The sequence below is a fragment of the Pristis pectinata genome, chromosome 23 (genome assembly GCF_009764475.1).
Source record: "Pristis pectinata isolate sPriPec2 chromosome 23, sPriPec2.1.pri, whole genome shotgun sequence".
NCBI classification, from domain to species: Eukaryota; Metazoa; Chordata; class Chondrichthyes; order Rhinopristiformes; family Pristidae; genus Pristis; species Pristis pectinata.
In genome coordinates, this window is record NC_067427.1 from 2,551,792 (window position 1) to 2,573,542 (window position 21,751).

Genomic DNA, 21,751 nt, shown 5'->3' on the forward strand with positions numbered 1-21,751 from the left:
TTTTGGACCCAAAAGTCCGGTAAACATTTAGCTTCTGAGAGAAGCGCGCAGACGGCGTGCAGTTCGGCGAGGTCAGGATCTGAGACTTCAGTGCGTGTGTGTGTGTGTGTGTGTGTGTGTGTGTGTGTGTGTGTGTGTTTCCCACCCCCCCCCCCCACCTCTCTCTCCCCCCCTCACTGTCTCCGCCGAGTGATCGTAGGCGCTGCGTGGATGTCCAATCACTCTGAGTGTCCCCCTCGCCCCTATCCGCCGTCTCCTCCGCTCAGTGCGCTGGTTCTCTGGCAGAGCAGGGCTGCCGGACCCAGCAGTCGTCCACCAAGTGGATCTCTAAGCCTCTGGACTTCAGAGTGAGGCGGAGGGGGAGACTTCTGACCGACGCCGAAGATTCACTGGACTTGGCTGCGTGTTGCGGAACCACTTCTTCCCAAACTCGGCGCTCCCATGTTCTGGAAAAGCGAGAGCCTGGTTCCTCTGCCCGAGGGGAACAGAGTCGTGACTGAAGGGTTTCTGGCCGAAAAGGTAATAAAAAGTTTCTGTTTATCAGTGGTGGGGACAGAGAGCGAGGAATGTCCTTCTATAATCCGTGCAAGAACGAGCTTTCTGAAACTTTGTGCCGAGCTGAGTCTGAAATCCCCGACTGTGAAACCAAGTTGATTGCAATTAACTTGGAGGTTGTTCAGTACAGATTTTTAAACAAAAATATGCCCAATTTCTCTCCGATCACCTTATGTCATTACAGGGGAAAAATAAATCCCAATATAAGGTAAAAGTTGAACCTGGGGAGTGAACGCTCGGAAATCTAGATCTTCAAAACTCAGTGTGTGCGGAGTCTATTGGAAGCAGCGCTGAGAGAAGAACTGCGGCACGGTGCTCGGTGCGGGCACATTTCAAACTAACTGCTTAAACTGCAATTATGCCCATGACCATTTCGGTTTGGGGAAATATATTCAGCCCAGTGTGCATTGTTTATAAACCCACTGGAATCGAGATGATGATGCAATGTTAAAATGCAAGACTCAGGGCCAAAAAAAAAAGGCTGTCAGAACGGACTGCAGCCGCCAGAACCAGGCCAGGCTGCTCGGTACAACCAATAATCGAAGCCTGCCCTGTTTCATTTAACTCAGCACTATAGATCCAGAAATTACAACCTTCCTCCTCGGCATTAGCTGCCTAAAAAAGGAGCAATTGTAATTGCAAATCTCGATCTAACGTTTAAAAAAAAGCTTGCAAGTTGCCCACTTCACATCTCATCTGCCAGTCATTCGTTCGAAAAATATTAGATTTTTAATTACTACCATTTAGGAAATCAGATTTCCAAAGCCGTGTTGCCCGGATGCCTTGTTGATTGACAGCTGTAATTGACATACTTATCTTCCGGATTTCACCCAGGTTCTAATTGTAGGTAGTTTATTTCTCTGGCTTAGATTGTTCAGAAAGTGAGCGATTACTTCAAGAGCCCAGGGTGAAGTGGAAAAGGGATCGAATCAAAATTAAAATTGCTTCATTAAATGCAGTATTGTTGCATGGATTTAAATGCCCACTAGAGAAAAAATATTATTTATTATGTTAGCCGCATATATAAACGTCTAGACCTCCTTGATAAAACTGCGGCAGTAACCACTGCATTTCATGTTTCTGGTTTAAAATCTCTCCTGAAGGTAATGTCAGCGGACAGGGAGCATCAGCAAGGCGCGTCTCGCTGCGTGGAAAACAGCGTTTCTCGGACCGTGGTAAGTGAAACCTTTCAGACGAAAGCGCCTCTTCTCAACTTGCTTCGTCCGCCCTGCGCTGACTATCTGGCTCCGGGTCTGAGATTTATTTTCCCCGTCTGACTCGAATATTTATCCACGGTTACAGGAGCCGTATACTTTGCGGATCTGCACGTTATATACGCTCTTACAAACGGAGCAAAACAGTATCAGGATTTTTTTTGCCGTCTTGTTTATCGGGTGCAGCTTCAAAAAATCATAGTTTAATTTTAAAGAATCGTATCTAACATGTTTTTGAAACTGACCTTTGAAATACTCGTGTAATGATTTCCGAATCCCTTGCTGAATACATGACGGCCCGGTATGATTTTTTAAAAAATCTATTTGATTTTTAACTCATTTAGGGTGTGTTAGACCTTATGGAGTCGTTAACGGTTTAGGCGCTTCGGGTGTCTGCATCTATAAAACAAGAGTTATCATATATTTGTATTTTTAAATGACACTGATCAAATCATGTCCTTCAGATATAAGTCAGCCGGGCTGTCAGGATGAAGTGTTTTTTTTTGTTGGCTAAACTCATAATATTTAGATCCTTTTCAACAAGCCGTGTCAAAGAATGCGTTTCCCTTCGAGTCCCAAGTGCAAATCAAAAGCGAGAGGCGGCGGCTGGTGATACATAATCCAGTTAAAAATCGACCACCTATCAGACTTCGGGCAGATAATGGGTGCAGAATGTAGGGAGACCCTCAGCCCGTCCTTGGAAGCCCAGTCAGAGGGGCGAGAAACTCGTGTCTCTTTGTGGCTGTTAAAAGACCAGGTCACAAACAGGTGACCGAGCCCAAATGCTTCGACCCTTCTTCGGTCAAGTCAATAACTGTCATTTTCAAGCGATTTCCGAGGATTAATACAATCAAGAATCGAGCGCCAATAATTTTTGACAGTCGCCTTTCAAATGTCAGGGTTTAGTCTCTGAAAGTAGACACACATGCAAAGATTTTTTAAAAAATCGGCGCTTGTTCAGAGCGGCGTGCATCTGAATTACGTGTACTGGATAATGACTCACTTAACTGAAGGGCGACTTCTGCATTTACCCGGACCATCCTATCTCTCGGGGTGAAAGTTAGTTCCATGACTTTTTTTAAAAAAACTATGCAACCGGATCTTATAATCAATCCGAATATAGAGCGTCGACTGCAAAATGTTAATTGACCATAAACCTGGGCCGTGTTTAAAATGTAGGGATGATACTCAATGACAATCTCTAAGTTTAAAATTGGGGACGGAAGTGTTTTTGCGAGCTCTGGAATACTTTTAAGAATGATGCAATTGGATGAAGTGTATTCATTTTTCGTGTCTCCTCTCCGCCAGTCTCACTCGGACAGCGACACGTTGGGAACTAACATGGAGAAGGATGTGATCCGATCCTCCCCCAGCCCTCCGTCTACCCCCTCGATTTCATCTCCGCCTTCATCGTCCTACTCCAACATCTCCGCCGACAAGAACATCTGTGCCAGCTGTGGTTTAGAAATCCTAGATAAATATCTGTTGAAGGTGAGTATTTTGAGTAAAGGTTAGAAGTGCTGCGGTGACAGATAACGCTCCGACTTGCAACAGTTCCAAAAGCAAAGTGCGAGCATTGAATGGTCAAATTGTCTGAAACCTCAGCTGATCCAGAGAAGTCGGAAATGAACACACGGAGGGAAAGACGGCTTCAAATGTCGGTCTCCTCTGATAAGGCCGTCTGAGGAAAATAAGTCCCGCTGATTCAGTTTGCTGCTTTTGTCGATTCCAATTTTGTGTTTTTATTTTAAGCTGCTTTTGTACACGAAAGGTAAAATATTAATTTTGAACCTACATTTCTGTAGATTTTCAGACTCCCCAATCCCCCCGGTCGTGACCGTATGGGGTGAGGTTTGGTTAATGTCAGGGAATTGACAAAGTGATGGTCATGTTCACAAAGTTTGGGGTGGCTGATACAGGCACCGAGTTAAACTATCAATACCCTTCCCTAAAGGCCGTCTTGAGCTGTCACTGAACGCGCCTTCAATGCCGGGAACTCAAACCTCAGCTGGCAATTTCCCAACCTCCTTAATGTTGATTCAGGAGGCGTTGTGTATGCTGGGTAGATAAAGGATTGTGGAAAGGAAAGCGGGTTATCTAAGTGAAAGCGAGGAAACAATCCCCCACAAACACAATGACCGATTGAGAGAGTGTGGCTGTGAAGTGTTGTTGTAGTACCCCTCGTTCAGTGCTAATCACTCCGACATACTGACTAAACAGCGCAAAGTTTTATTTTACATGAACGATTATTTTTAGTTCATTAGTTTGGGGGGGAGGGGGGGGGGAGTTGGCGGACTGCAGTTATTGCACGCCGTCAGTTCAGTGACCGTCAGCCCAAAATGCCACCCGAAGTGGGGGCAGCGCCCCGATTTCTGACGCTCCTTCATTTTTTTTATTGTAGACTAACTATTGTTTACGGGGGGAAAAAAAGCAAATCGTTGGCAGTTGGAACTACCCTCAAAGTTTTCAGTTATTTCGAAGTTGTGTTGAATTTGTTGCTGCGGGATTTTGACCCTGTAACCCCATTTTTAAAAAATCTTCTGCGTTTCCTTTTCGTGAAACTCCATTATTTTTCGTGAGGATCCATTATTTTTCTAAAATGCACCGGGCAAAACTCTGCTTGTTTAGACTGTAACTCAGAACCGACCATCGGAGAGCAGACATTCTAGGTATATTTTGCATACACAGCTAAAGGCCAGCGTTAGTAGGTCACCGATGGCTGGAAGCTGGTTTAATCAGCGAATAGTAAAGTATTTTTTTAATTTATTGAACTTTTATCCTTTGCTTTGCTGGTTTCAACCGAATAAAATACTTTCCTAAATCCGGGAGGGAAGGGGGTGGGGGGGGGGGGGGGGGAGGATGTCAGCTTACAGCGGCATTCCTCTCCGTATTTTACAATAAATTATATTAAATGTGTCTTACATGATATATGTACGTAATGAAAGACGGGAAGCAGGCTTAATTATAATAGTCGGTGTTTTTAATAACCTTAGAAAATATATCTGGAAGATATGTCTAAAATATTAGCAGAAAGCGTCACTTCTCATGGTGAATACTTCGACAGAATTGTCAGTCCAATTGGAACAGGGGTTTACACACCGTGTGTTCCTACAATGACGCTGTGGCGTTGCAGTTTATAATAAAATAGATGAAGTGTATTAAATAGAATAAATCCTGAAGTTCCTAACGAATGGGCTGAACCGTTGGCTTCAGCTCCCGGTCTGTGCGCTGTTGTTGTGCTTAGCTGAGGTGACTGACTACTTCATGTGGTCGGTGACAGTTGATGGATATTCCGTATTAAATTGCAGGTGAATAATTTGATCTGGCACGTCCGCTGTTTAGCCTGTTCGGTCTGCAGAACTTCCCTGCGCAGGCACGCCAGCTGTTACATTAAAAACAAAGAAATCTTCTGCAAAGTGGATTATTTCAGGTAAGCGTTTACAATTCGCTGGAAATGTACATTGTTTATAATACCGTTTGGTGAAGAGATTTGTTAAAATCTGTTCACTTAAAAATATTCAGGGCAAAGCTCACTTTGGAATACACCGAATGTGAAGCGTGGAGACGGAGTCTCAAAATATCCAACAAAACTGGTTATGTTAATGTAACAGAACTGATACTGTAAAACATAACAAACCAGTATAATATAACTAACAATAACAGCCAAAATATAACATTAAAATATCGTAACTAGAGGACTTGAGGACAACATTTCTTTAGTTACCAAATCATTAAAAAGATCCAAGTTTCAGAATGACGGTTGTGATGAGGTTCTGAGTGTGTCGAGCCGGTGTTGCGTGAATTGGGGCTTCAGAGAGAACTCAGTCCCTCTCGGGAGGCTGTGTGTGTGTGTGTGTGTGTGTGTGTGTGTGTGTGTGTGTGTGTGTGTGTGTGTGTGTGTGTGTGTGTGTGTGTGTGTGTGTGTGTGTGTGTGTGTGTCTTTCAAACGACACCATTGTCAGTCACCAAAGCAAACCAGCTCCCAGCCGCGCACGGCACGCTCCTTGTGCCGGGGAGTCGATTTGAAAGTTGACAGAAAGTTTCGCCACTCCGTTTCTCCCCCCATCTCCGGTCCGCCGCCGGTGAAACCTCGAGAGCCGAGTATTGCTGAGTATTGGCTGTACTCTTCGCAGTTCAGTTCCATCACATTTCACATTGCATTGTCTTTTACACATCTGTGTGATAGTTCAGATAATTATATGAAAAGAACCGAACCCCGCGAATGTGCATTGCACGGGGTGTAATTGGCGCCTTGTGCGGCTCTCTCGCTCGAAGTGTTTACCACGGTGAAACATCTTACACTGGCCGTGTTTTCGCAGCGCGGGGCCATAACACTGCCCCTCCTCTGTGACTTGTCAATGTAAAGCTGCCTCTCTCTGGTGGATTCCCAATCGGTTCTGTGTGACATTGGGGCTGAGTGGAGTTGTCCCGACTACCCAAAGATATTTGTGGAGGTGCGACATCTCTTGCTGAAATAAACCAGCGAAATATAACGGCGAAATGGTGTCTGAAGACCCGTCTCATGTCCCTAGAATAAAACGGTAATTTTTCCGCAGAGGGTTTGCATGATTCACAGAACATTAAGTAAAGGTGTTGATGACATTCATTAGTCTGAAGGATTGAGGGGAGTATTGTGTGACCAGGTCACTGGAAATTGGACATCACTGTTGATGTCAGTTTCAGAGGTGAATCGGAACTATCTTGCTTTGCCGACAGCTAATGCGTACATTCAAGAAATGGGGATAACTTTTCTTTGAACCGATGTTGTCTTTCTGGGAGGTATTTTTAAAAGTGCCACCTCAAACGTGTCACCAGGAATTGTCTGACTGAAGTCAGAAGTGTTGTGCTTCGATCTGGATATGAGATTGTTGGATGCACAATCCATTGTATCGACTCTGTGACAATGGCCGTTACCTGCTGTAAATTGTAACAGCACAAATCTTTCTCACCTTTAACTTACTGCTCTGAAAATAATAACAATTGGGTCAACCCCCCCCCCCCCCCCCCCCCCCCCCACCACCACCTCAGCAAACCTCCCATTTAACGTTCCGCTATTTTGTTTAAAAACTTGCTGCATTTTTTCATTCCGGCTTTGTGCTCTGTCAAATGAACAATATTTTTAGATTTGAGCAAACATGTTTTACAAATATATCACAGCACATGACACATGTTGTGACAGCCCTGTTAGATTAATTTCCCTTCAAATTTCAAACAGAGTTGGACTGTCATATCCGTCAGGTTCAAACAACGTGAAGGAAAATAGTTCACAAATTGATGTCACTTTTCTACTTCCTGTCACCTGGCTTACAATTCAATTCATTTTATTTAATTTGTTAAACTGAACTGCTTAAATTCACGCACAATCAGTACGATTCACGGCGCATATTTAGCGTTCCGACTGTTGGAGCAGTTTGATCCGAAAAAGGACATTGGTAGATCTGAAAGATTATTGTTTTTTTTTGAACGAACTGCTTTCGAATTAGGCAGTTTTTATTTAATCAAAGATTAACCAAACGCAGATTTTTTTCTAGGCAATTAAACGCAACTAGGCCAAACAAAAAGAGAATAATTTTTTAAGCTAAGAACGATTGATCAAATCAACAGATTAGTTAAGGTAGGTCCCGTTTATCAACAGCCTTTAAATAATGAATCCTTCAAAATAGGTACAAATGGGTTGGAGTAAGTTGGCGATCAGGAGAGTTATTGAACTGAAGGGGATTTTTTCGCATTTCAGCCGGCGAGGGGGCTGTGGGGGGTGAACGGCGGGACGAGGTGGTTTACAGAAACAAATGCCACCCGAGGAGGTGTTGACATTTGACATTTTGACCATCCAGACCGTGGTTCCAGGAAAATCTAAAGCTGGGAATAATTGAAAGCAGTGTAATAAATTACTGAGAGTGCTGCTTAATTATGCGGCACATTTAACATCTGGGCGCGTAAGTAGAGATGTCTGAGTAAACTCTGTCGTGGAGAAATATGAATATTTCCCATCTGTGACAGCGTTAATTTGGACTGTGTTGTTTTGCTTTACCCGGAGCGTCGCGACAGAGGGGAGCGGCCCGCGGGTTCTTTGAAGATTCTGCGGGTTCTAGTGATTTCCAGAAGGGGTTCGAATGATTTAGTAAAAACGAACACAGATCGGTTTCTGGTTTATTTTATTAATTGATGAGGATGGGCATGGCCCGCGATGCCAGCATTTACTGCAGACGCCCGCCGACCTGTGGCCGGCCCATTTGTGGGTGAGGAGTCACAAGTGGGAATGAGCGTTCCCGGGCCAGCTGGATTTGTGGAGACAATTCGGTCACCATTTAAAATCCCAGATTTATTCCATAAACTGGATTTAATTCCGTCAACTGGTGTGGCGGGATTGGAAGTGCATCGCTGCCGCTATTCCAGTGAGTTACTAATTCAGGAACACAGACACTGGAATCTGCAGCAACACGCAATCTGCTGCAGGAACTCAGCGGGTCGGGCAGCGTCTGTGGAGGGAAACGGACAATCGACGTTTCATCTGAGGGTCTCGACCAGAAACATTGACTGTCCATTTCAGGAGTATATCCCTCTGCTCCCAGACACAATCGCTTCATTGGAAGTATTTAATTCTCTGCCGGACAACATCGCGCCAGTGAATACAAACCCCAATTATGCGCTTGGCTTTGACCTTGAGCGCCCGGCGGAGCGGTTGGGCGAGTAAATACGGCGGCGAGAGATGCGTTGAAGTTACAAAGCTGGGTCGCCCCCGTTTCAGGTGGCGGGCGGGGCGGATGTCCTTGACACAATATCTCCCTTTTCAACAGACCGACAACAAGCCCATTTCTTGTACCAGCATCAAAAATAACCACTCAGCAACAAAGTAGAAGCGACTAAATTAGGATTGTCACACTTGCTGCGGGAAATAACGGGAACGATTGCAGGCATCCAGATAAAGGAAGACACTTTGGGTGTTTACAGTTTCATTTCAGAGAGAGTCTGTATTTCAGGAATTCATTCGTGGACGGTAAAACCGTGTGGTCCCCTAGAGTGGTGAAGGGAGCTAGATGTCTTAGTTTTACTGTCAAAGAAAGAAGCGAACGCTTTACCAGCAGGGTGCGAACAAGCCTCCACGTTACCTGTTGGTATTAAAGTTTCTGTCGCCGGCAGAGTGCTGACCGGGCGGGTAGCGCCAGCTGCCCCTCTCTCCCTCCCCGCGAAGAAGACCCACTATCAGGTCCTCATCAAACTATGGACACGGCAAGATCCCAGCCGCTCTGACGGGAGCCACACCAGGATCAACCTGAACCCCAACTAACGTTGAGCAGGGTTGAAGTTGTTAGGGCGCCGGGTGTAACAGGGAAAGGAAACAGGGACCAAGGGAGGAGCGACTGCTTCCCACACTCCCGATGCGTGGACCATCCTTTCCCCCCACAGATGCTGCCTGAGCCGCTGAGTTCCTCCAGCAGATTGTTTACTTATAATCAGCCCTTTCCTCGTTACTGGCTGAGTTATACATCAGTCAAATCCGCTTTAACTTAAAATAAGTCACAAACCTACGGCGAGTGAGATTGTGCGCGAAAGCACCGAGTAATGACCCCAAGGGTGGTATTCACAGGGTTAGCAGAACGGTGCCCATGTTGGCAAATCTTTGCATCAGTTCCATAGAACCATAGAACCATACAGCACAAAACAGGCCCTTCGGCCCACCGTGTCGTGCCGTCCATCAGACCACCCTCACACTACCTAACCCCTTCCTCCCGCATATCCCTCTATCTCACGTTCCTCCATATGCCTATCCAACAAGCTCTTGAACCTGTTCAATGTATCAGCCTCCACCACCACCCCAGGCAGTGCATTCCATGCACCAACCACTCTCTGGGTGAAAAACCTCCCCCTGACATCTCCCCTGAACCTCCCACCCATACCTACCAGTTAAGACGATGCTTTCCATGAATAGCATCGTGCCTGCTCCCTACTCCCAGAACATTTCAGTGGGAACTCCAGAGGCAAACGCTAAATGTTCCCCCCACAACCAGGCTACCGCCAAACCCCAACTGAACCGCTGCAACAGTTCGCGCAATCGGAGAATTAATGTTCTAACACCACGGTTGCCACTTTACCAGGAGCGTGGGTCCATTTCCAATGGCGTGTGGTGGTAACTGACCCGGGGCGCCGGTGCCCCCTGTCGGAGGGGCTTGAGCGTCACGGTGCGACAGCTGTGCTTCCCCTTGGATCATACAGTTGTAGACCACGCGAACAGGGCTGTGCTCACGCCGGCCACCGTGTACATCTGTTCTAATCCCAGTTTCCAGCTCTCGGCCTTCTACCCATTGCTGTTTCAAATGTTCATTTAAAGTCTACTTGCAGCCATGAGCTCCCTATGGTGTGGCGACCAGAGCTCATAGGACATAGAACACTACAGCACAGTACAGGCCCTTCGGCCCACGATTTTGTGCCGACATTTTATCCTGCTCCAAGATCTATCTAACCCTTCCCTCCCACATAGCCCCCTATTTTTCTAGCATTCATGTGTCTATCTAAGTCTGTCTTAAATGTCCCTAATGTATCTGCCCCCACAACCTCTGCCGGCAGTGCGTTCCACACACCCACCACTCTCTGTGTAAAAAACTTACCCCTGACATCCACCTTATACTTCATCCAATCACCTTAAAATTATGTCCCCTCGTGTTAGCCATTGTCACCCTGGGAAAAAGTCTCTGACTGTCCACTCGATCTATGCCTCTTATCATCTTGTACACCTCTATCAAGTCCCCTCTCATCCTCCTCCTCTCCAAAGAGAAAAGCCCGAGCTCACTCAACCTATCCTCATAAGACATGCTCTCCAATCCAGGCAGCATCCTGGTAAATCTCCTCTGCACCCTCTCTAAAGCTTGTACATCCTTCCCATAATGAGGTGACCAGAACTGAACACAATACCCCAAGTGTGGTCTAACAGAGCTGCAACATTACCTCGTGGCTCTTGAACTCAATCCCCTGACTGATGAAGGCCAACACTCCATACGCCTTCTTAACAACCCTATCGACCTGCGCGACAACCTTGATCTATGGAAGTGGACCCCAACATCCCTCTGTTCCTCCACATTGCTAAGAGCCCTGCCATTAACCTTGTATTCTGCCTTTAAATTTGATCACCCTAAATGTATCTCACTTCACACTTATCCGGGCTGAACTGTAGACACTACTCCAGCTGAGAACTAACCTGGGTAATGAAGACAAGTATCCCATAGTCTTTCTTAACCCTCTCACCTTCCTGCTGCGGCCTGCAGGGGTCAGTGGTAATGTAACCAAGGCCCCTGTTCCTCAGTACTTGCAACATCCCCCCATTCATTGTGTACATCCTAGCCGTATGAGCCCTCCAAGATGCATCACCTCATATCCTTAAGTATTAAATGCCATCTGTTATTACTCTGCCAACCTTACCAATCGCTCAATATCATCCTGTAGTCTAAGACTAACCTCACCATCAACACCACTAATTTTTGTGTCATTTGTGAACATTAATCATTTCTACATTCACACCCAGATTGTTAACATATCTAACACACAGCAGGGGTCCCAGTACTGATCCCTGTGGTGCATCCCTGGTCACAGGCTTCCCATCACAAAAAACCTCAACCTTTACCTTCTGCCTCCTGTCACCAAGCCAATTTCCAGTCCAGTTTGCCAAATTGCCCTGAATCTCTGGGATTTTTGGACCAGTCTCCCATGTCAAAGTCTTTACTGAAGTCCACGACATCAACCAAACTACTTTCATTGATGTAGTCCCCTCCCTGAAAATTTCAATTAATTCATTCAGACAGGATCTTCCCTTAACAAAGCCATGCGGTCTATCCCTGTCTCTCCAAGTGCAGATTAATCTTTCCCCAGATTGTTTTTTCCAACAATTTTCTTCCCACTGACGTTGGACTCACTGGCCTGTAATTACCTGGTTTATCTCTGGAATGGAAGTCCAGAAGTTACCTGGCTCCTCACCTGTGGCCAGAGAGGGTTTGAACGTTTCTGTCAAGGCTCCACCAACCTCTTCCCTTTCCTCCCATAGCATCCCAGGATACATCTAATCAGGCCCCGGGGACTTATCCACCTTCACGTTCAAACACCTTCAGCTCAAGTCAGCCAGCATCTGTGGCACTCAATCCAAGACCCTTCCTCATGGCCTGGGTTCACATTATCCAGGAAACAATTCCTGACCCCACTGCTCCTGGTCAGAGGATGGGATGGTCTCAGACAGGCTGGACCAGGAACTTGGCTGAAAGGAGTGACCCTTGTGATATGTCAAGGTCTAAATTCCTGGCTTAAAGTGAAGAAAAAGGAATCTTAGTGCTTTGAATACAAGACTGTACTCTTACATGAAGAAGGAATAATCTCGTAGACTGACTTAGACCCATGGTCATTTCCCCATCTGTTTCTCATGATAGCTAACCAGTGACGAGTGTCCAGAAAATAAACACATCTGTTATATTAGGGTGATAACATGTCACCTAACAGCACTGGTATCTTCCAGAATTTTACAAATTAACTAAAGTTTAATGCGACTTTGTAAAAGGGGCCATAAATGAGATTGATGGCCGTGATGTTATGAATGTCACATGTGATGTTCATGTGGCAGGGCACTGTGTGAGTGGTGCCTGCCCAAGCAACTGAGAGAAAAGTGAACAAACCAGCACAGCCCAAGAGAGGTCAGATACATGTCTGCTTATTGCTGTGTATCCATGGATAGTTTTTGATTGAGAGGACAAGAATCCAGCAAGTGCTGGCTTCTTCCCTGCCATATGCCAGCAAGCCAGCCTTGAGAGGGGTGCAACAGGCTGCAATGGGAAGAATGGGGAGATATCAGTATTAAATTGATATAATTGTCTCAGTGGGGATGAGTCTCAGTGGGGATGAGTCTCAGTGGGGATGAGTCTCAGTGGGGATGAGTCTCAGTGGGGATGAGTCTCAGTGGGGATGAGTCTCAGTGGGGATGTCTCAGTGGGGATGAGTCTCAGTGGGGATGAGTCTCGGTGGGGATGAGTCTCAGTGGGGATGAGTCTCAGTAGGGATGAGTCTCGGTGGGGATGAGTCTCAGTAGGGATGAGTCTCAGTGGGGATGAGTCTCAGTAGGGATGAGCCTCAGTGGGGATGAGTCTCAGTAGGGATGAGTCTCAGTGGGGATGAGTCTCGGTGGGGATGAGTCTCAGTGGGGATGCGTCTCACTGGGGATGAGTCTCAGTAGGGATGAGTCTCAGTGGGGATGAGTCTCAGTGGGGATGCGTCTCAATGGGGATGAGTCTCAGTAGGGATGAGTCTCGGTGGGGATGAGTCTCAATGGGGATGAGTCTCAGTAGGGATGAGTCTCAGTGGGGATGAGTCTCAATGGGGATGAGTCTCGGTGGGGATGAGTCTCGGTGGGGATGAGTCTCAATGGGGATGAGTCTCGGTGGGGATGAGTCTCAATGGGGATGAGTCTCAATGGGGATGAGTCTCGGTGGGGATGAGTCTCAATGGGGATGAGTCTCAGTAGGGATGAGTCTCAGTGGGGATGAGTCTCAATGGGGATGAGTCTCAGTAGGGATGAGTCTCAGTAGGGATGAGTCTCGGTGGGGATGAGTCTCAGTGGGGATGAGTCTCAGTGGGGATGAGTCTCAGTGGGGATGAGTCTCAATGGGGATGAGTCTCAGTGGGGATGAGTCTCAGTGGGGATGAGTCTCAGTGGGGATGAGTCTCAATGGGGATGAGTCTCAGTAGGGATGAGTCTCAGTAGGGATGAGTCTCGGTGGGGATGAGTCTCAGTGGGGATGAGTCTCAGTGGGGATGAGTCTCAGTGGGGATGAGTCTCAGTGGGGATGAGTCTCAGTGGGGATGAGTCTCAATGGGGATGAGTCTCAGTAGGGATGAGTCTCAGTAGGGATGAGTCTCGGTGGGGATGAGTCTCAGTGGGGATGAGTCTCAGTGGGGATGAGTCTCAGTGGGGATGAGTCTCAGTGGGGATGAGTCTCGGTGGGGATGAGTCTCAGTGGGGATGAGTCTCGGTGGGGATGAGTCTCAGTGGGGATGAGTCTCAATGGGGATGAGTCTCAGTGGGGATGAGTCTCAGTGGGGATGAGTGCTTTCCCTGCTAGTTTATTGAAAGGATTGGGAGCAGGTGTCATTGAAGAACCCTGCCAGTGTCAGGAGAGCAAATGGAACAAGGAACATTAACTGTGCTAAAGTCACCATTCACAAGATATACCTCAGTCGGGCGTGGGCACCATCCAGTGCAGATTTAGCCACAAACATGTCCGAATCTGTCCCTCAGCACTCCGGAAATGTGGTGGAGTCAGTATGGGAAAGATCAGCCAGAGTGGTTGCTGGTTAAAGTTATTCAGTTGCATGGGGAGAGTAGAGAAATTGAGGTTGTTCTCCTAACAGCAGACAAGATTGGAAGGATACTTGGAAACACAATCCTGAAGGATCTTAAGATACTGTTCCCTTTGTTGGAAGAGTGGTGGTCTAAAGGGAACTGATTTAAGGTGATTGGCTGAACAACCAGCTGGGCAGGCAGTGTAATAAAAACTCCTGTGCCTGATTGGATACAGTTGTGAGGTCACTGCCCAAAAGGATGATGGATGCTAATTCAACCATGGCTTCCCAAACAAAATTATCTGAGCTAAGAGTTAGGGAATGGGACTAATTGGTCTGTCTTATAAAGGCTAGCCTGGTGCTAAATGGGCCAAATGGCCTTGTCTGCGCTGCAATGATTCTGTTCAGCTCAGTCCTCTGATCATTGTTCATTTAGAATTAAAAGTGACTTTCATGAGCTTCATATCAATGGTGCTCTGGAAATACTGTCTAAATAGTAACACAAATGAAACTTCAGAAATAATTTTTGAATAAATATATGCCTCATCGAGGAGGTATTTTACTCTGTGAAGTTTCTTTTCCATACTTGAAATATTTATTTTGACTTAAAAAAAATTGCTCTTTGTTTACACCACGCTATATTAGAATACATGATACATTGTGGTAATGAGTGAGCTTTACATTATGGATGGCTGTGGAAATTGATTCCAGGAAGTGGAGTTGGCAGTAGTTTGTGCTGTTGTACTCCTCTGCTGTCTCAGGATTGCAAGGATTTTGGCTGCGTGATTAGAAATTTGGAAGATTAACCTATTTAAGTGGCTGGACTTTGCGATAGCTCTTTGGTGAGTGAGCAATGTGTGGACAATGTCATTAAATTGCAGTTACAGAACAGGAAAAATGATTTAAGATGACAGTCATCTCCAATGTAAGTTAAATCAGAAAGCAGTGCGGCAGATCAAATTCTTCATTCATCAGGTTTACAACAGTTATTGCTAGTCTTTTTTGAGATGGGAAAACAATCTTCTTTATTAATATCTCTAATATTATTTCCAATATGATTTTCCTTGGTTTACACTGGGATTTTCCTGAAGAATTAGCAGCTGTGTTTCCCTCTGTGGGAGGTCAAAACCAGCTTGCCATTGTGTGGGCAAGTAATCTCCGTGTGGTTAGTTACATTTCACAAACTGATAGCTTCAAATATTTTCCAAAAGTTTTATAATGTGTTTTATTTCAATATATGGTATCACTGGATGGACTTGTTTGATTTAAGAGAAAATTAAAAGCAATGTTAGAAGAAAACAGGAGGGTTCGGCTGTTGGTTTGTACAGTGGAAGCTTTTCTCCTTTCACATTCTAATTCACTGGGGTCTGTTTGTCCCGATTACTGAGATCACAGAGTCCCCCAACAGCTGTAGATGTTTGGCTGTTTGTTCTTGTTTTGGGAGATCCTACTAGATCAGATTGGTCAGATTCTGTGACTATGTAGACCACATCACCAATGATTGTACTTTTATGTAAGTCAGTCTCAAAGTTTTAATGCTAGACATATAAAATTTAAATTACTGGAGAGGAGAGCAGTATAATTTTTATAATATGTCTCTGAAGCACTGATTAGATATTACACACCTTTACATTAAGCTGGTTAACCCATTCAGCTGGTTGCATTAACCTTCAAGGTGTCTGCTGTGTGAGTGATGTGTTGTGTAAGTTATGTTGTTAAATTGTTTTTACTGAGAAGACAAAGTAACTTAACAGGATTCAGATTAGTTTATTGTTGTATACACCAGGATGCAACGAAATTCTTGCTCGTGTGGAGCTCACAGAATAAACAGTATACACGGTAATAATAAATACAGCGGCAAGCACAGAACAACAGAATGGTGCAACGTACAGTAGTGCACACTGAGGGAGTGCAAAGAGAAAAGCTGAAGTGACAATAACAGAAGGGGTAGAATTAAGGGTTTAAGAACATAGCAGCACCACGGGAAAGGAATGTGAAAGAGGGTTGGAGACTGTGACCTTTAATGTCTTTTTAAAACCTGGCATCAGAATCAGCAGATCAAATCTTCATTTCATTACTTCAACAATTTATAATTAGCCTCCTTAATAAATGAGAAAAAGTGGCCTTAACGTTGTGCTGCCTCACCTATTTACACAACACGTCGCCGACAAAAAGCAGCAATATGTTTCCTAAACACAGGTTGTACGAGAATCACATGAGGACAGCAAAATAAATGTGTACGTCCATAAACTGACAGTAATGTGTGAAGAAAGAGTCAAGAGTCACACTTCATTGTTGTGTGATATTACCAGCAATCCATGATCAGGGTAATGAGCCATGGCAGTCCGTTCTAATGAGGATGTTAATAAAAATTCACAGAGATCGCCCACTCTTCAGAACTGGAGTGGTAGCAAGTCAATCTAGATCCCAAGGGACTGCCTGAGGAGGAGAAGGGCTAATACTCAGTGCTCACATTCTATTGTAAAAGTATCTCCATCTTTGCGTTCCTTTGTGTACCAAGGTGCCAGCTGACAAACTTAATCCCATCATCCATAAGATGGAGATACTTCGATAATAGAACATGGGCACTGAGCAATGGTCTGAAGAACATGTACACTCAGATACCAGTCGATAAGGTTCACCCTTTCACCTTGTAATGCTGCTGTCAGTTCTGTGTGAGGAGTCAGATAACCATGTTCCACGCATTTAAAGCAGAACCAATACATTTGGAAAGTATTATTGCACCATTTAGTGTCGGGCCATACGTTAACCACAGTAAGTCTCAATGCTGGGAATCGGTGCCCTTAACACTCTGTAAATGTTCTTCAGTTCAGGAATCTATTGCTGCTGGATCATTTATGAGAAATTCCATCACTGCCTATGATACAGAATGGGATTCGTGACCACGCTTGTAATCTTTCTATGTTGTGGTAATTCTGTCGAGCTATCACTAAAGTTGTATTCAAAATTTAGTCATGCATTCCTAGATATGGCACCATTTCCCCAGCTGTTACGTCTGCAGAATGTGACATTCGTTTGGGTTGTAGAAAGATTCACCTCCCCTGGTCTTGCCTCTTTTACAATATCCTTGGACTATTATTATCTTTTTAAGGAGAATCCAAACACACTATTTGCTTGATTTGCATTATTTCCCATTTGCTTTTTCTTCATTTTTATTGTCTCCTGAACCTCAGACATTGGGATTTCCAATTAATCGTAAATGTAAAATCCAGTGAATAAATCAGAGGTTTTCATGTTCTGTACTCAAAGAAACAGAACATCTGCTCAGTTTAATCATGTTTTTACTATGAGCAACTTTGGAAAAAGCAAAAGGGATGATTTACCCGGATGTAAAACGAGACATCAAAGTCTTGGTTCCAATGGAATCGGCAAAAGGCTAGGTTGCTCACATGAAAATAAAACATTTGGCTCTCACGTTGCTGCACTTATGGTGTAGCAGCCAAAGCTGGCACCTTCTTGGCACCAGACCTGGCCTTTCTCTGCTGACCAAGTTCATGTTTCACAATGTGATATACAGACTGCAGCCAAATGCCCGCAAGGCAATCTTTTACCAATTATAGTCTGAAAACTGAAGCCAAGATAAGACTTTTTTTTTGTTTTAACATTCACGCAATATCAGAATTATGGAAATAGAGATATTCCCTTAAAACTGATGTCGTAATGTAACACTGACAGCCCCATTCAATTATCTCAAATTTATGAAGTCCATTAAAATCATCTTGCTAGCTTAAAATGAAAGGAGATGCATTTGTTCAAGCAGAGCACTGGATTAGTTGCCTCAAATCTGGTAGAAGCCAATAAAACACGTGGATCCCTCAGACCATTAAACACCTCCTTAGCCTGGATTCTGATAACAGTTGGTACACACACAGACTACATTATTCCGTTGCAATAATTTCATTTTTTTTCTATTTAAACAGAATAAATTCAAGTTGAAAAATACTTATTCCAGAACCTTACTGGAACATAGGAAGATAATTTTGCAGTTTGACAAGATTAAAAAAAAATAACATTATATCCCCTCAGAAGAATACAGCACATTATGGTAATATGATTCGGGAATTAAGAAATCCTGAGATCTGACTTCTAATTTTAAAAAATCATATTGTGGAACAGATGTCATATCTGTAAGAAATTCATTGAAAAGGATAAATTAAAGAAAGGTTGAAAATATTTGTGTTAACAAAACTAGGTTGGGATGGAAAACAGCTAGTGAGCCAGAAATAAGTAATAGTTGATTGTTGTTCCAATAAGTGCTCTCATTATCAGTCTGTCTGTTCCATTTCTGCTAAAGTAGGGACTGAAGTATAACAATTCTCATTGTGTCACTCAGGATATGTTTTATATATTGTTGCAAATGCCACTCCGTTACAACAGTCTGGATCAGCATAATTATTATTAGGTTATTGATAAATTTATTCATGATTTTGACCGGTTAGGTTGACAATATTCTATTTTTGTTTGCCACATGGGTTGTTGCCAGCATTTCGTGCAGACAGTGCCACAATCAGTTGCCAGAACTGACTCTAATCTCAAAATTTCACGGTGAAGAACAAGGTTGAAATGCAATAAAAACAAAAAGATACTGAAAATGCTCAGCAGCTCAGGTGCTAGGTAAAAATGCAAGTGACTGAAGATATTTTGTCTATGAATCTGAAAACTTTAGAATATTTCTATTGGTTTGAAATTTGAGCTTTTAAATGCCTTTCATTTGAAATGTTGCTTTTTCTGCACTGACTGATACTCATTTTAAAGAAATAACAACCTCATTCTAAATGTTAAACTCCTTTCAACATTAAATTTAGATGTTTCCAATTAAATTTTTGAAAGGAATGTGCATTCACTGTATGTCATATAATAGACATTCTAACGGAGTGTTTTTAAATATTTATCAAAAACTCAGATAGACTTTGTTGATGTATTTACTGGTTGGAAACGTTGCTTGAAGCAGTTTGAAGTAGATATTTTGCGTGGAACTGATTCTGTGCGAAGCTATGAGGTTTCGCTTTGGGACTCAGTAAGTGGTGATTTCACTGGCATGGAACTTGAACTGGGCTGTTTTGAATTCAGATTTTAAAACACTAATTTAATGGAAAATAGTTTCAAGAGATGGAGCACATCAGGAAATACAACCACCGAGTCTTTCTAGACCAAGTTCCATACCTGTCTGCAGTGTCTCCTTTCCATGTTTGTCACTGGAAAGAGTCCTTGCAACACCTGCAAGGTCAGCCAGGTGTGTTCAGTTGCAGGGGATGCCAATGTGCTGCTTCTTGTGAAACTCCAGGAAACTCATACAGCGCGGAAACAGGGTCTTCAGTAAACCAAGTCTGTGCTGAGCATCAGGCACCCATTGTACAGTAATCCTACACTACTCCCCTTACTTCGTCCCCACTCCCTTGCCCCAAATTCTATACCCGCACATTGGGGGAAATTTATAGCACCAATTAACCTGCACATTTTAGGGTTGTGTGAGGAAATTGGAGAACCCGGGGGAAATCCACGTGGTCACAGGGAAATGTACAAACTGCACACAGACGGCGCCCGAGGTCAGGATTGAACCCGGTTCTCTGGAGCTCAGAGGCAGCGGTTCCTTTAGCTGCACTACCGTGCCACTCCCAATGTCGGCAACTTTGGTTAACGTCCAACCTCGGAATGCGAGATTGAACAGGAGTTAGCGTTTACAAGGCAACCATTCATTTTCTGCATTTTGGTTAGATAAAATTATTGTAATAGTTTATATATCATCAAAAGCAAATTAAAGCTATCCTTAACAGATTTTACTTAATGTATTAATTAGCACAGTCTGAGCCAGTCTGATTAAGTACATTGAACATGAAATAAGCAGGTAATTAAAAGAAAACTCAGGAAAGTTTGACATTTCTATAGAACTTCTCATGGTTTTCTGATCTCACAAAGTGCTGTACTCTTGAAATGCAGTAAGCTTGGAAAGAACAGCAGCTGTTTGCCCACAACCAGCTCTGACACTGCGATGGAGACCACGCTTGTATTTTTTGTTAGTTTGGTTGAGGGCATTGCCTCGCTCTTCGAGATACTGGCATGGGATTTTTTTAAACTGCTGTGGCAACTCTAACTCAGCAGCACTCCCTCGTTGGGTAGTCTCTGGAGTGGGATTTGAGCCTTCAACCTTCTGGTTCAGGACTGAAGATGCTGCAGCAATTTTGGATCAAACCTGCGCCAGTCTACTTTCCCCAACGTTTGTACGCTTATGCGATCATGTCATGAACTATCTTTGATAAACTGATAATCCAACGGCAATATATAATTCAACTGTGTAACTGAATGAGTTGTTAACAGGGAGAGACTATATTCATCATCCGGGATTTCGTGCTTTAATACGGATCTTGCAGATGTACTTTGGCAGTTCAACAGGAAGCCTGGTTTTATCACTTTTCTGACTGTAAAGCTACATCACTGGCAGCTAAATAAATGTGTCCTTACCTTAAAAGAAATAAACTATAGGCTTTAAGCTAAGGATATGCCCACTATAATCGTTTTAGCAAATTTCTAAAAATACCCTCCATTGTTACAAATGTTGATTTTTGAAAATAACTTAAATTCCTATTTGTTTTGATTGATAGGAAAAATTGCAACAATAACAAGTTCTGGATTCTATTACCCTTTAAAGACTGATTTCCTTTTTTTAGTTTGTGAGAAACTATTATGTTTCCCATCGCATATTGCTTCCTGCAATAATATTCTGCATGAACGTAAGGCTGAATGAGATTGAACAAAGCACAGAGCAAACATATGTCGTCTTTATGGGGCTGCAGCCTTTGAACATTATAGCCTTGGAATATTCAATGATGACATACTTGCCAATCCACTAAATCCTCCCCACCCACCTCCAAACCTCACAACCACCACCACAGACAGTCAGCTGCTGTTGGGGCATTTCTCTGGGACACTTATGTGCAAATTTGTTCTATTCATGTGATGGGAGACACTGCCATACAGGTCAGCAAAAGCCGAATGTGTTGGCTCATACCCAGTGGGTGAGGAATACTGTAAAATTAATTTTAAAAAGTACATATTTCTAATTCAGTGACCAGAGTGGAACAGTGGTGTGTGTGCCTTCATATATGTGTCTGTATACATACGTATTTGTGTCTGTGTACATGTGTGTGTGCCTGCATATATGTGTCTGTGTACATGTGTGTGCGTCTGCATTTATGTGTCTGTGTACATGTGTGTGTGCCTGCATTTATGTGTCTGTGTACATGTGTGTGTGCCTGCATATATGTGTGTACATGTGTATGTGCCTGCATTCATGTGTCTGTGTACATGTGTGTGTGCCTGCATTCATGTGTCTGTGTACATGTGTGTGTGCCTGCATTCATGTGTCTGTGTACATGTGTGTGTGCCTGCATTTATGTGTCTGTGTACATGTGTGTGTGCCTGCATATATGTGTCTGTGTACATGTGAGTTTCTATGTGTGTGTTTGCATGTGTATCTGTGTGTGTATCTATGTGTGTGCCTGCAAACGTGTATGTGTGCATGTGAGTTTCTGGCTGCATGTATCTGTGTGTTTGCATGCATGTCTGTGAATACGCATGTATGTGTGTGCACGTGTGTGTGTGTGTGTGTGTGTGTGTGTGTGTGTGTGTGTGTGTGTGTGTGTGTGTCTGTC

At 44.0% G+C, this 21,751-nt stretch overlaps 1 protein-coding gene across 1 annotated transcript in view; it reads left to right on the plus strand.

Moving 5' to 3' along the window:
* Positions 1–441: 441 nt before the first annotated feature.
* lhx6a (LIM homeobox 6a) overlaps positions 442–21,751 on the plus strand; it is a 60,414-nt gene continuing 39,104 nt past the window's right edge. The window contains exons 1-4 of the mRNA XM_052037209.1: positions 442–519; positions 1,659–1,730; positions 3,078–3,260; positions 5,078–5,199. Of these exons, the coding sequence (XP_051893169.1) occupies positions 442–519; positions 1,659–1,730; positions 3,078–3,260; positions 5,078–5,199 (455 nt within the window). The remainder of the gene's footprint in view (positions 520–1,658; positions 1,731–3,077; positions 3,261–5,077; positions 5,200–21,751) is intronic.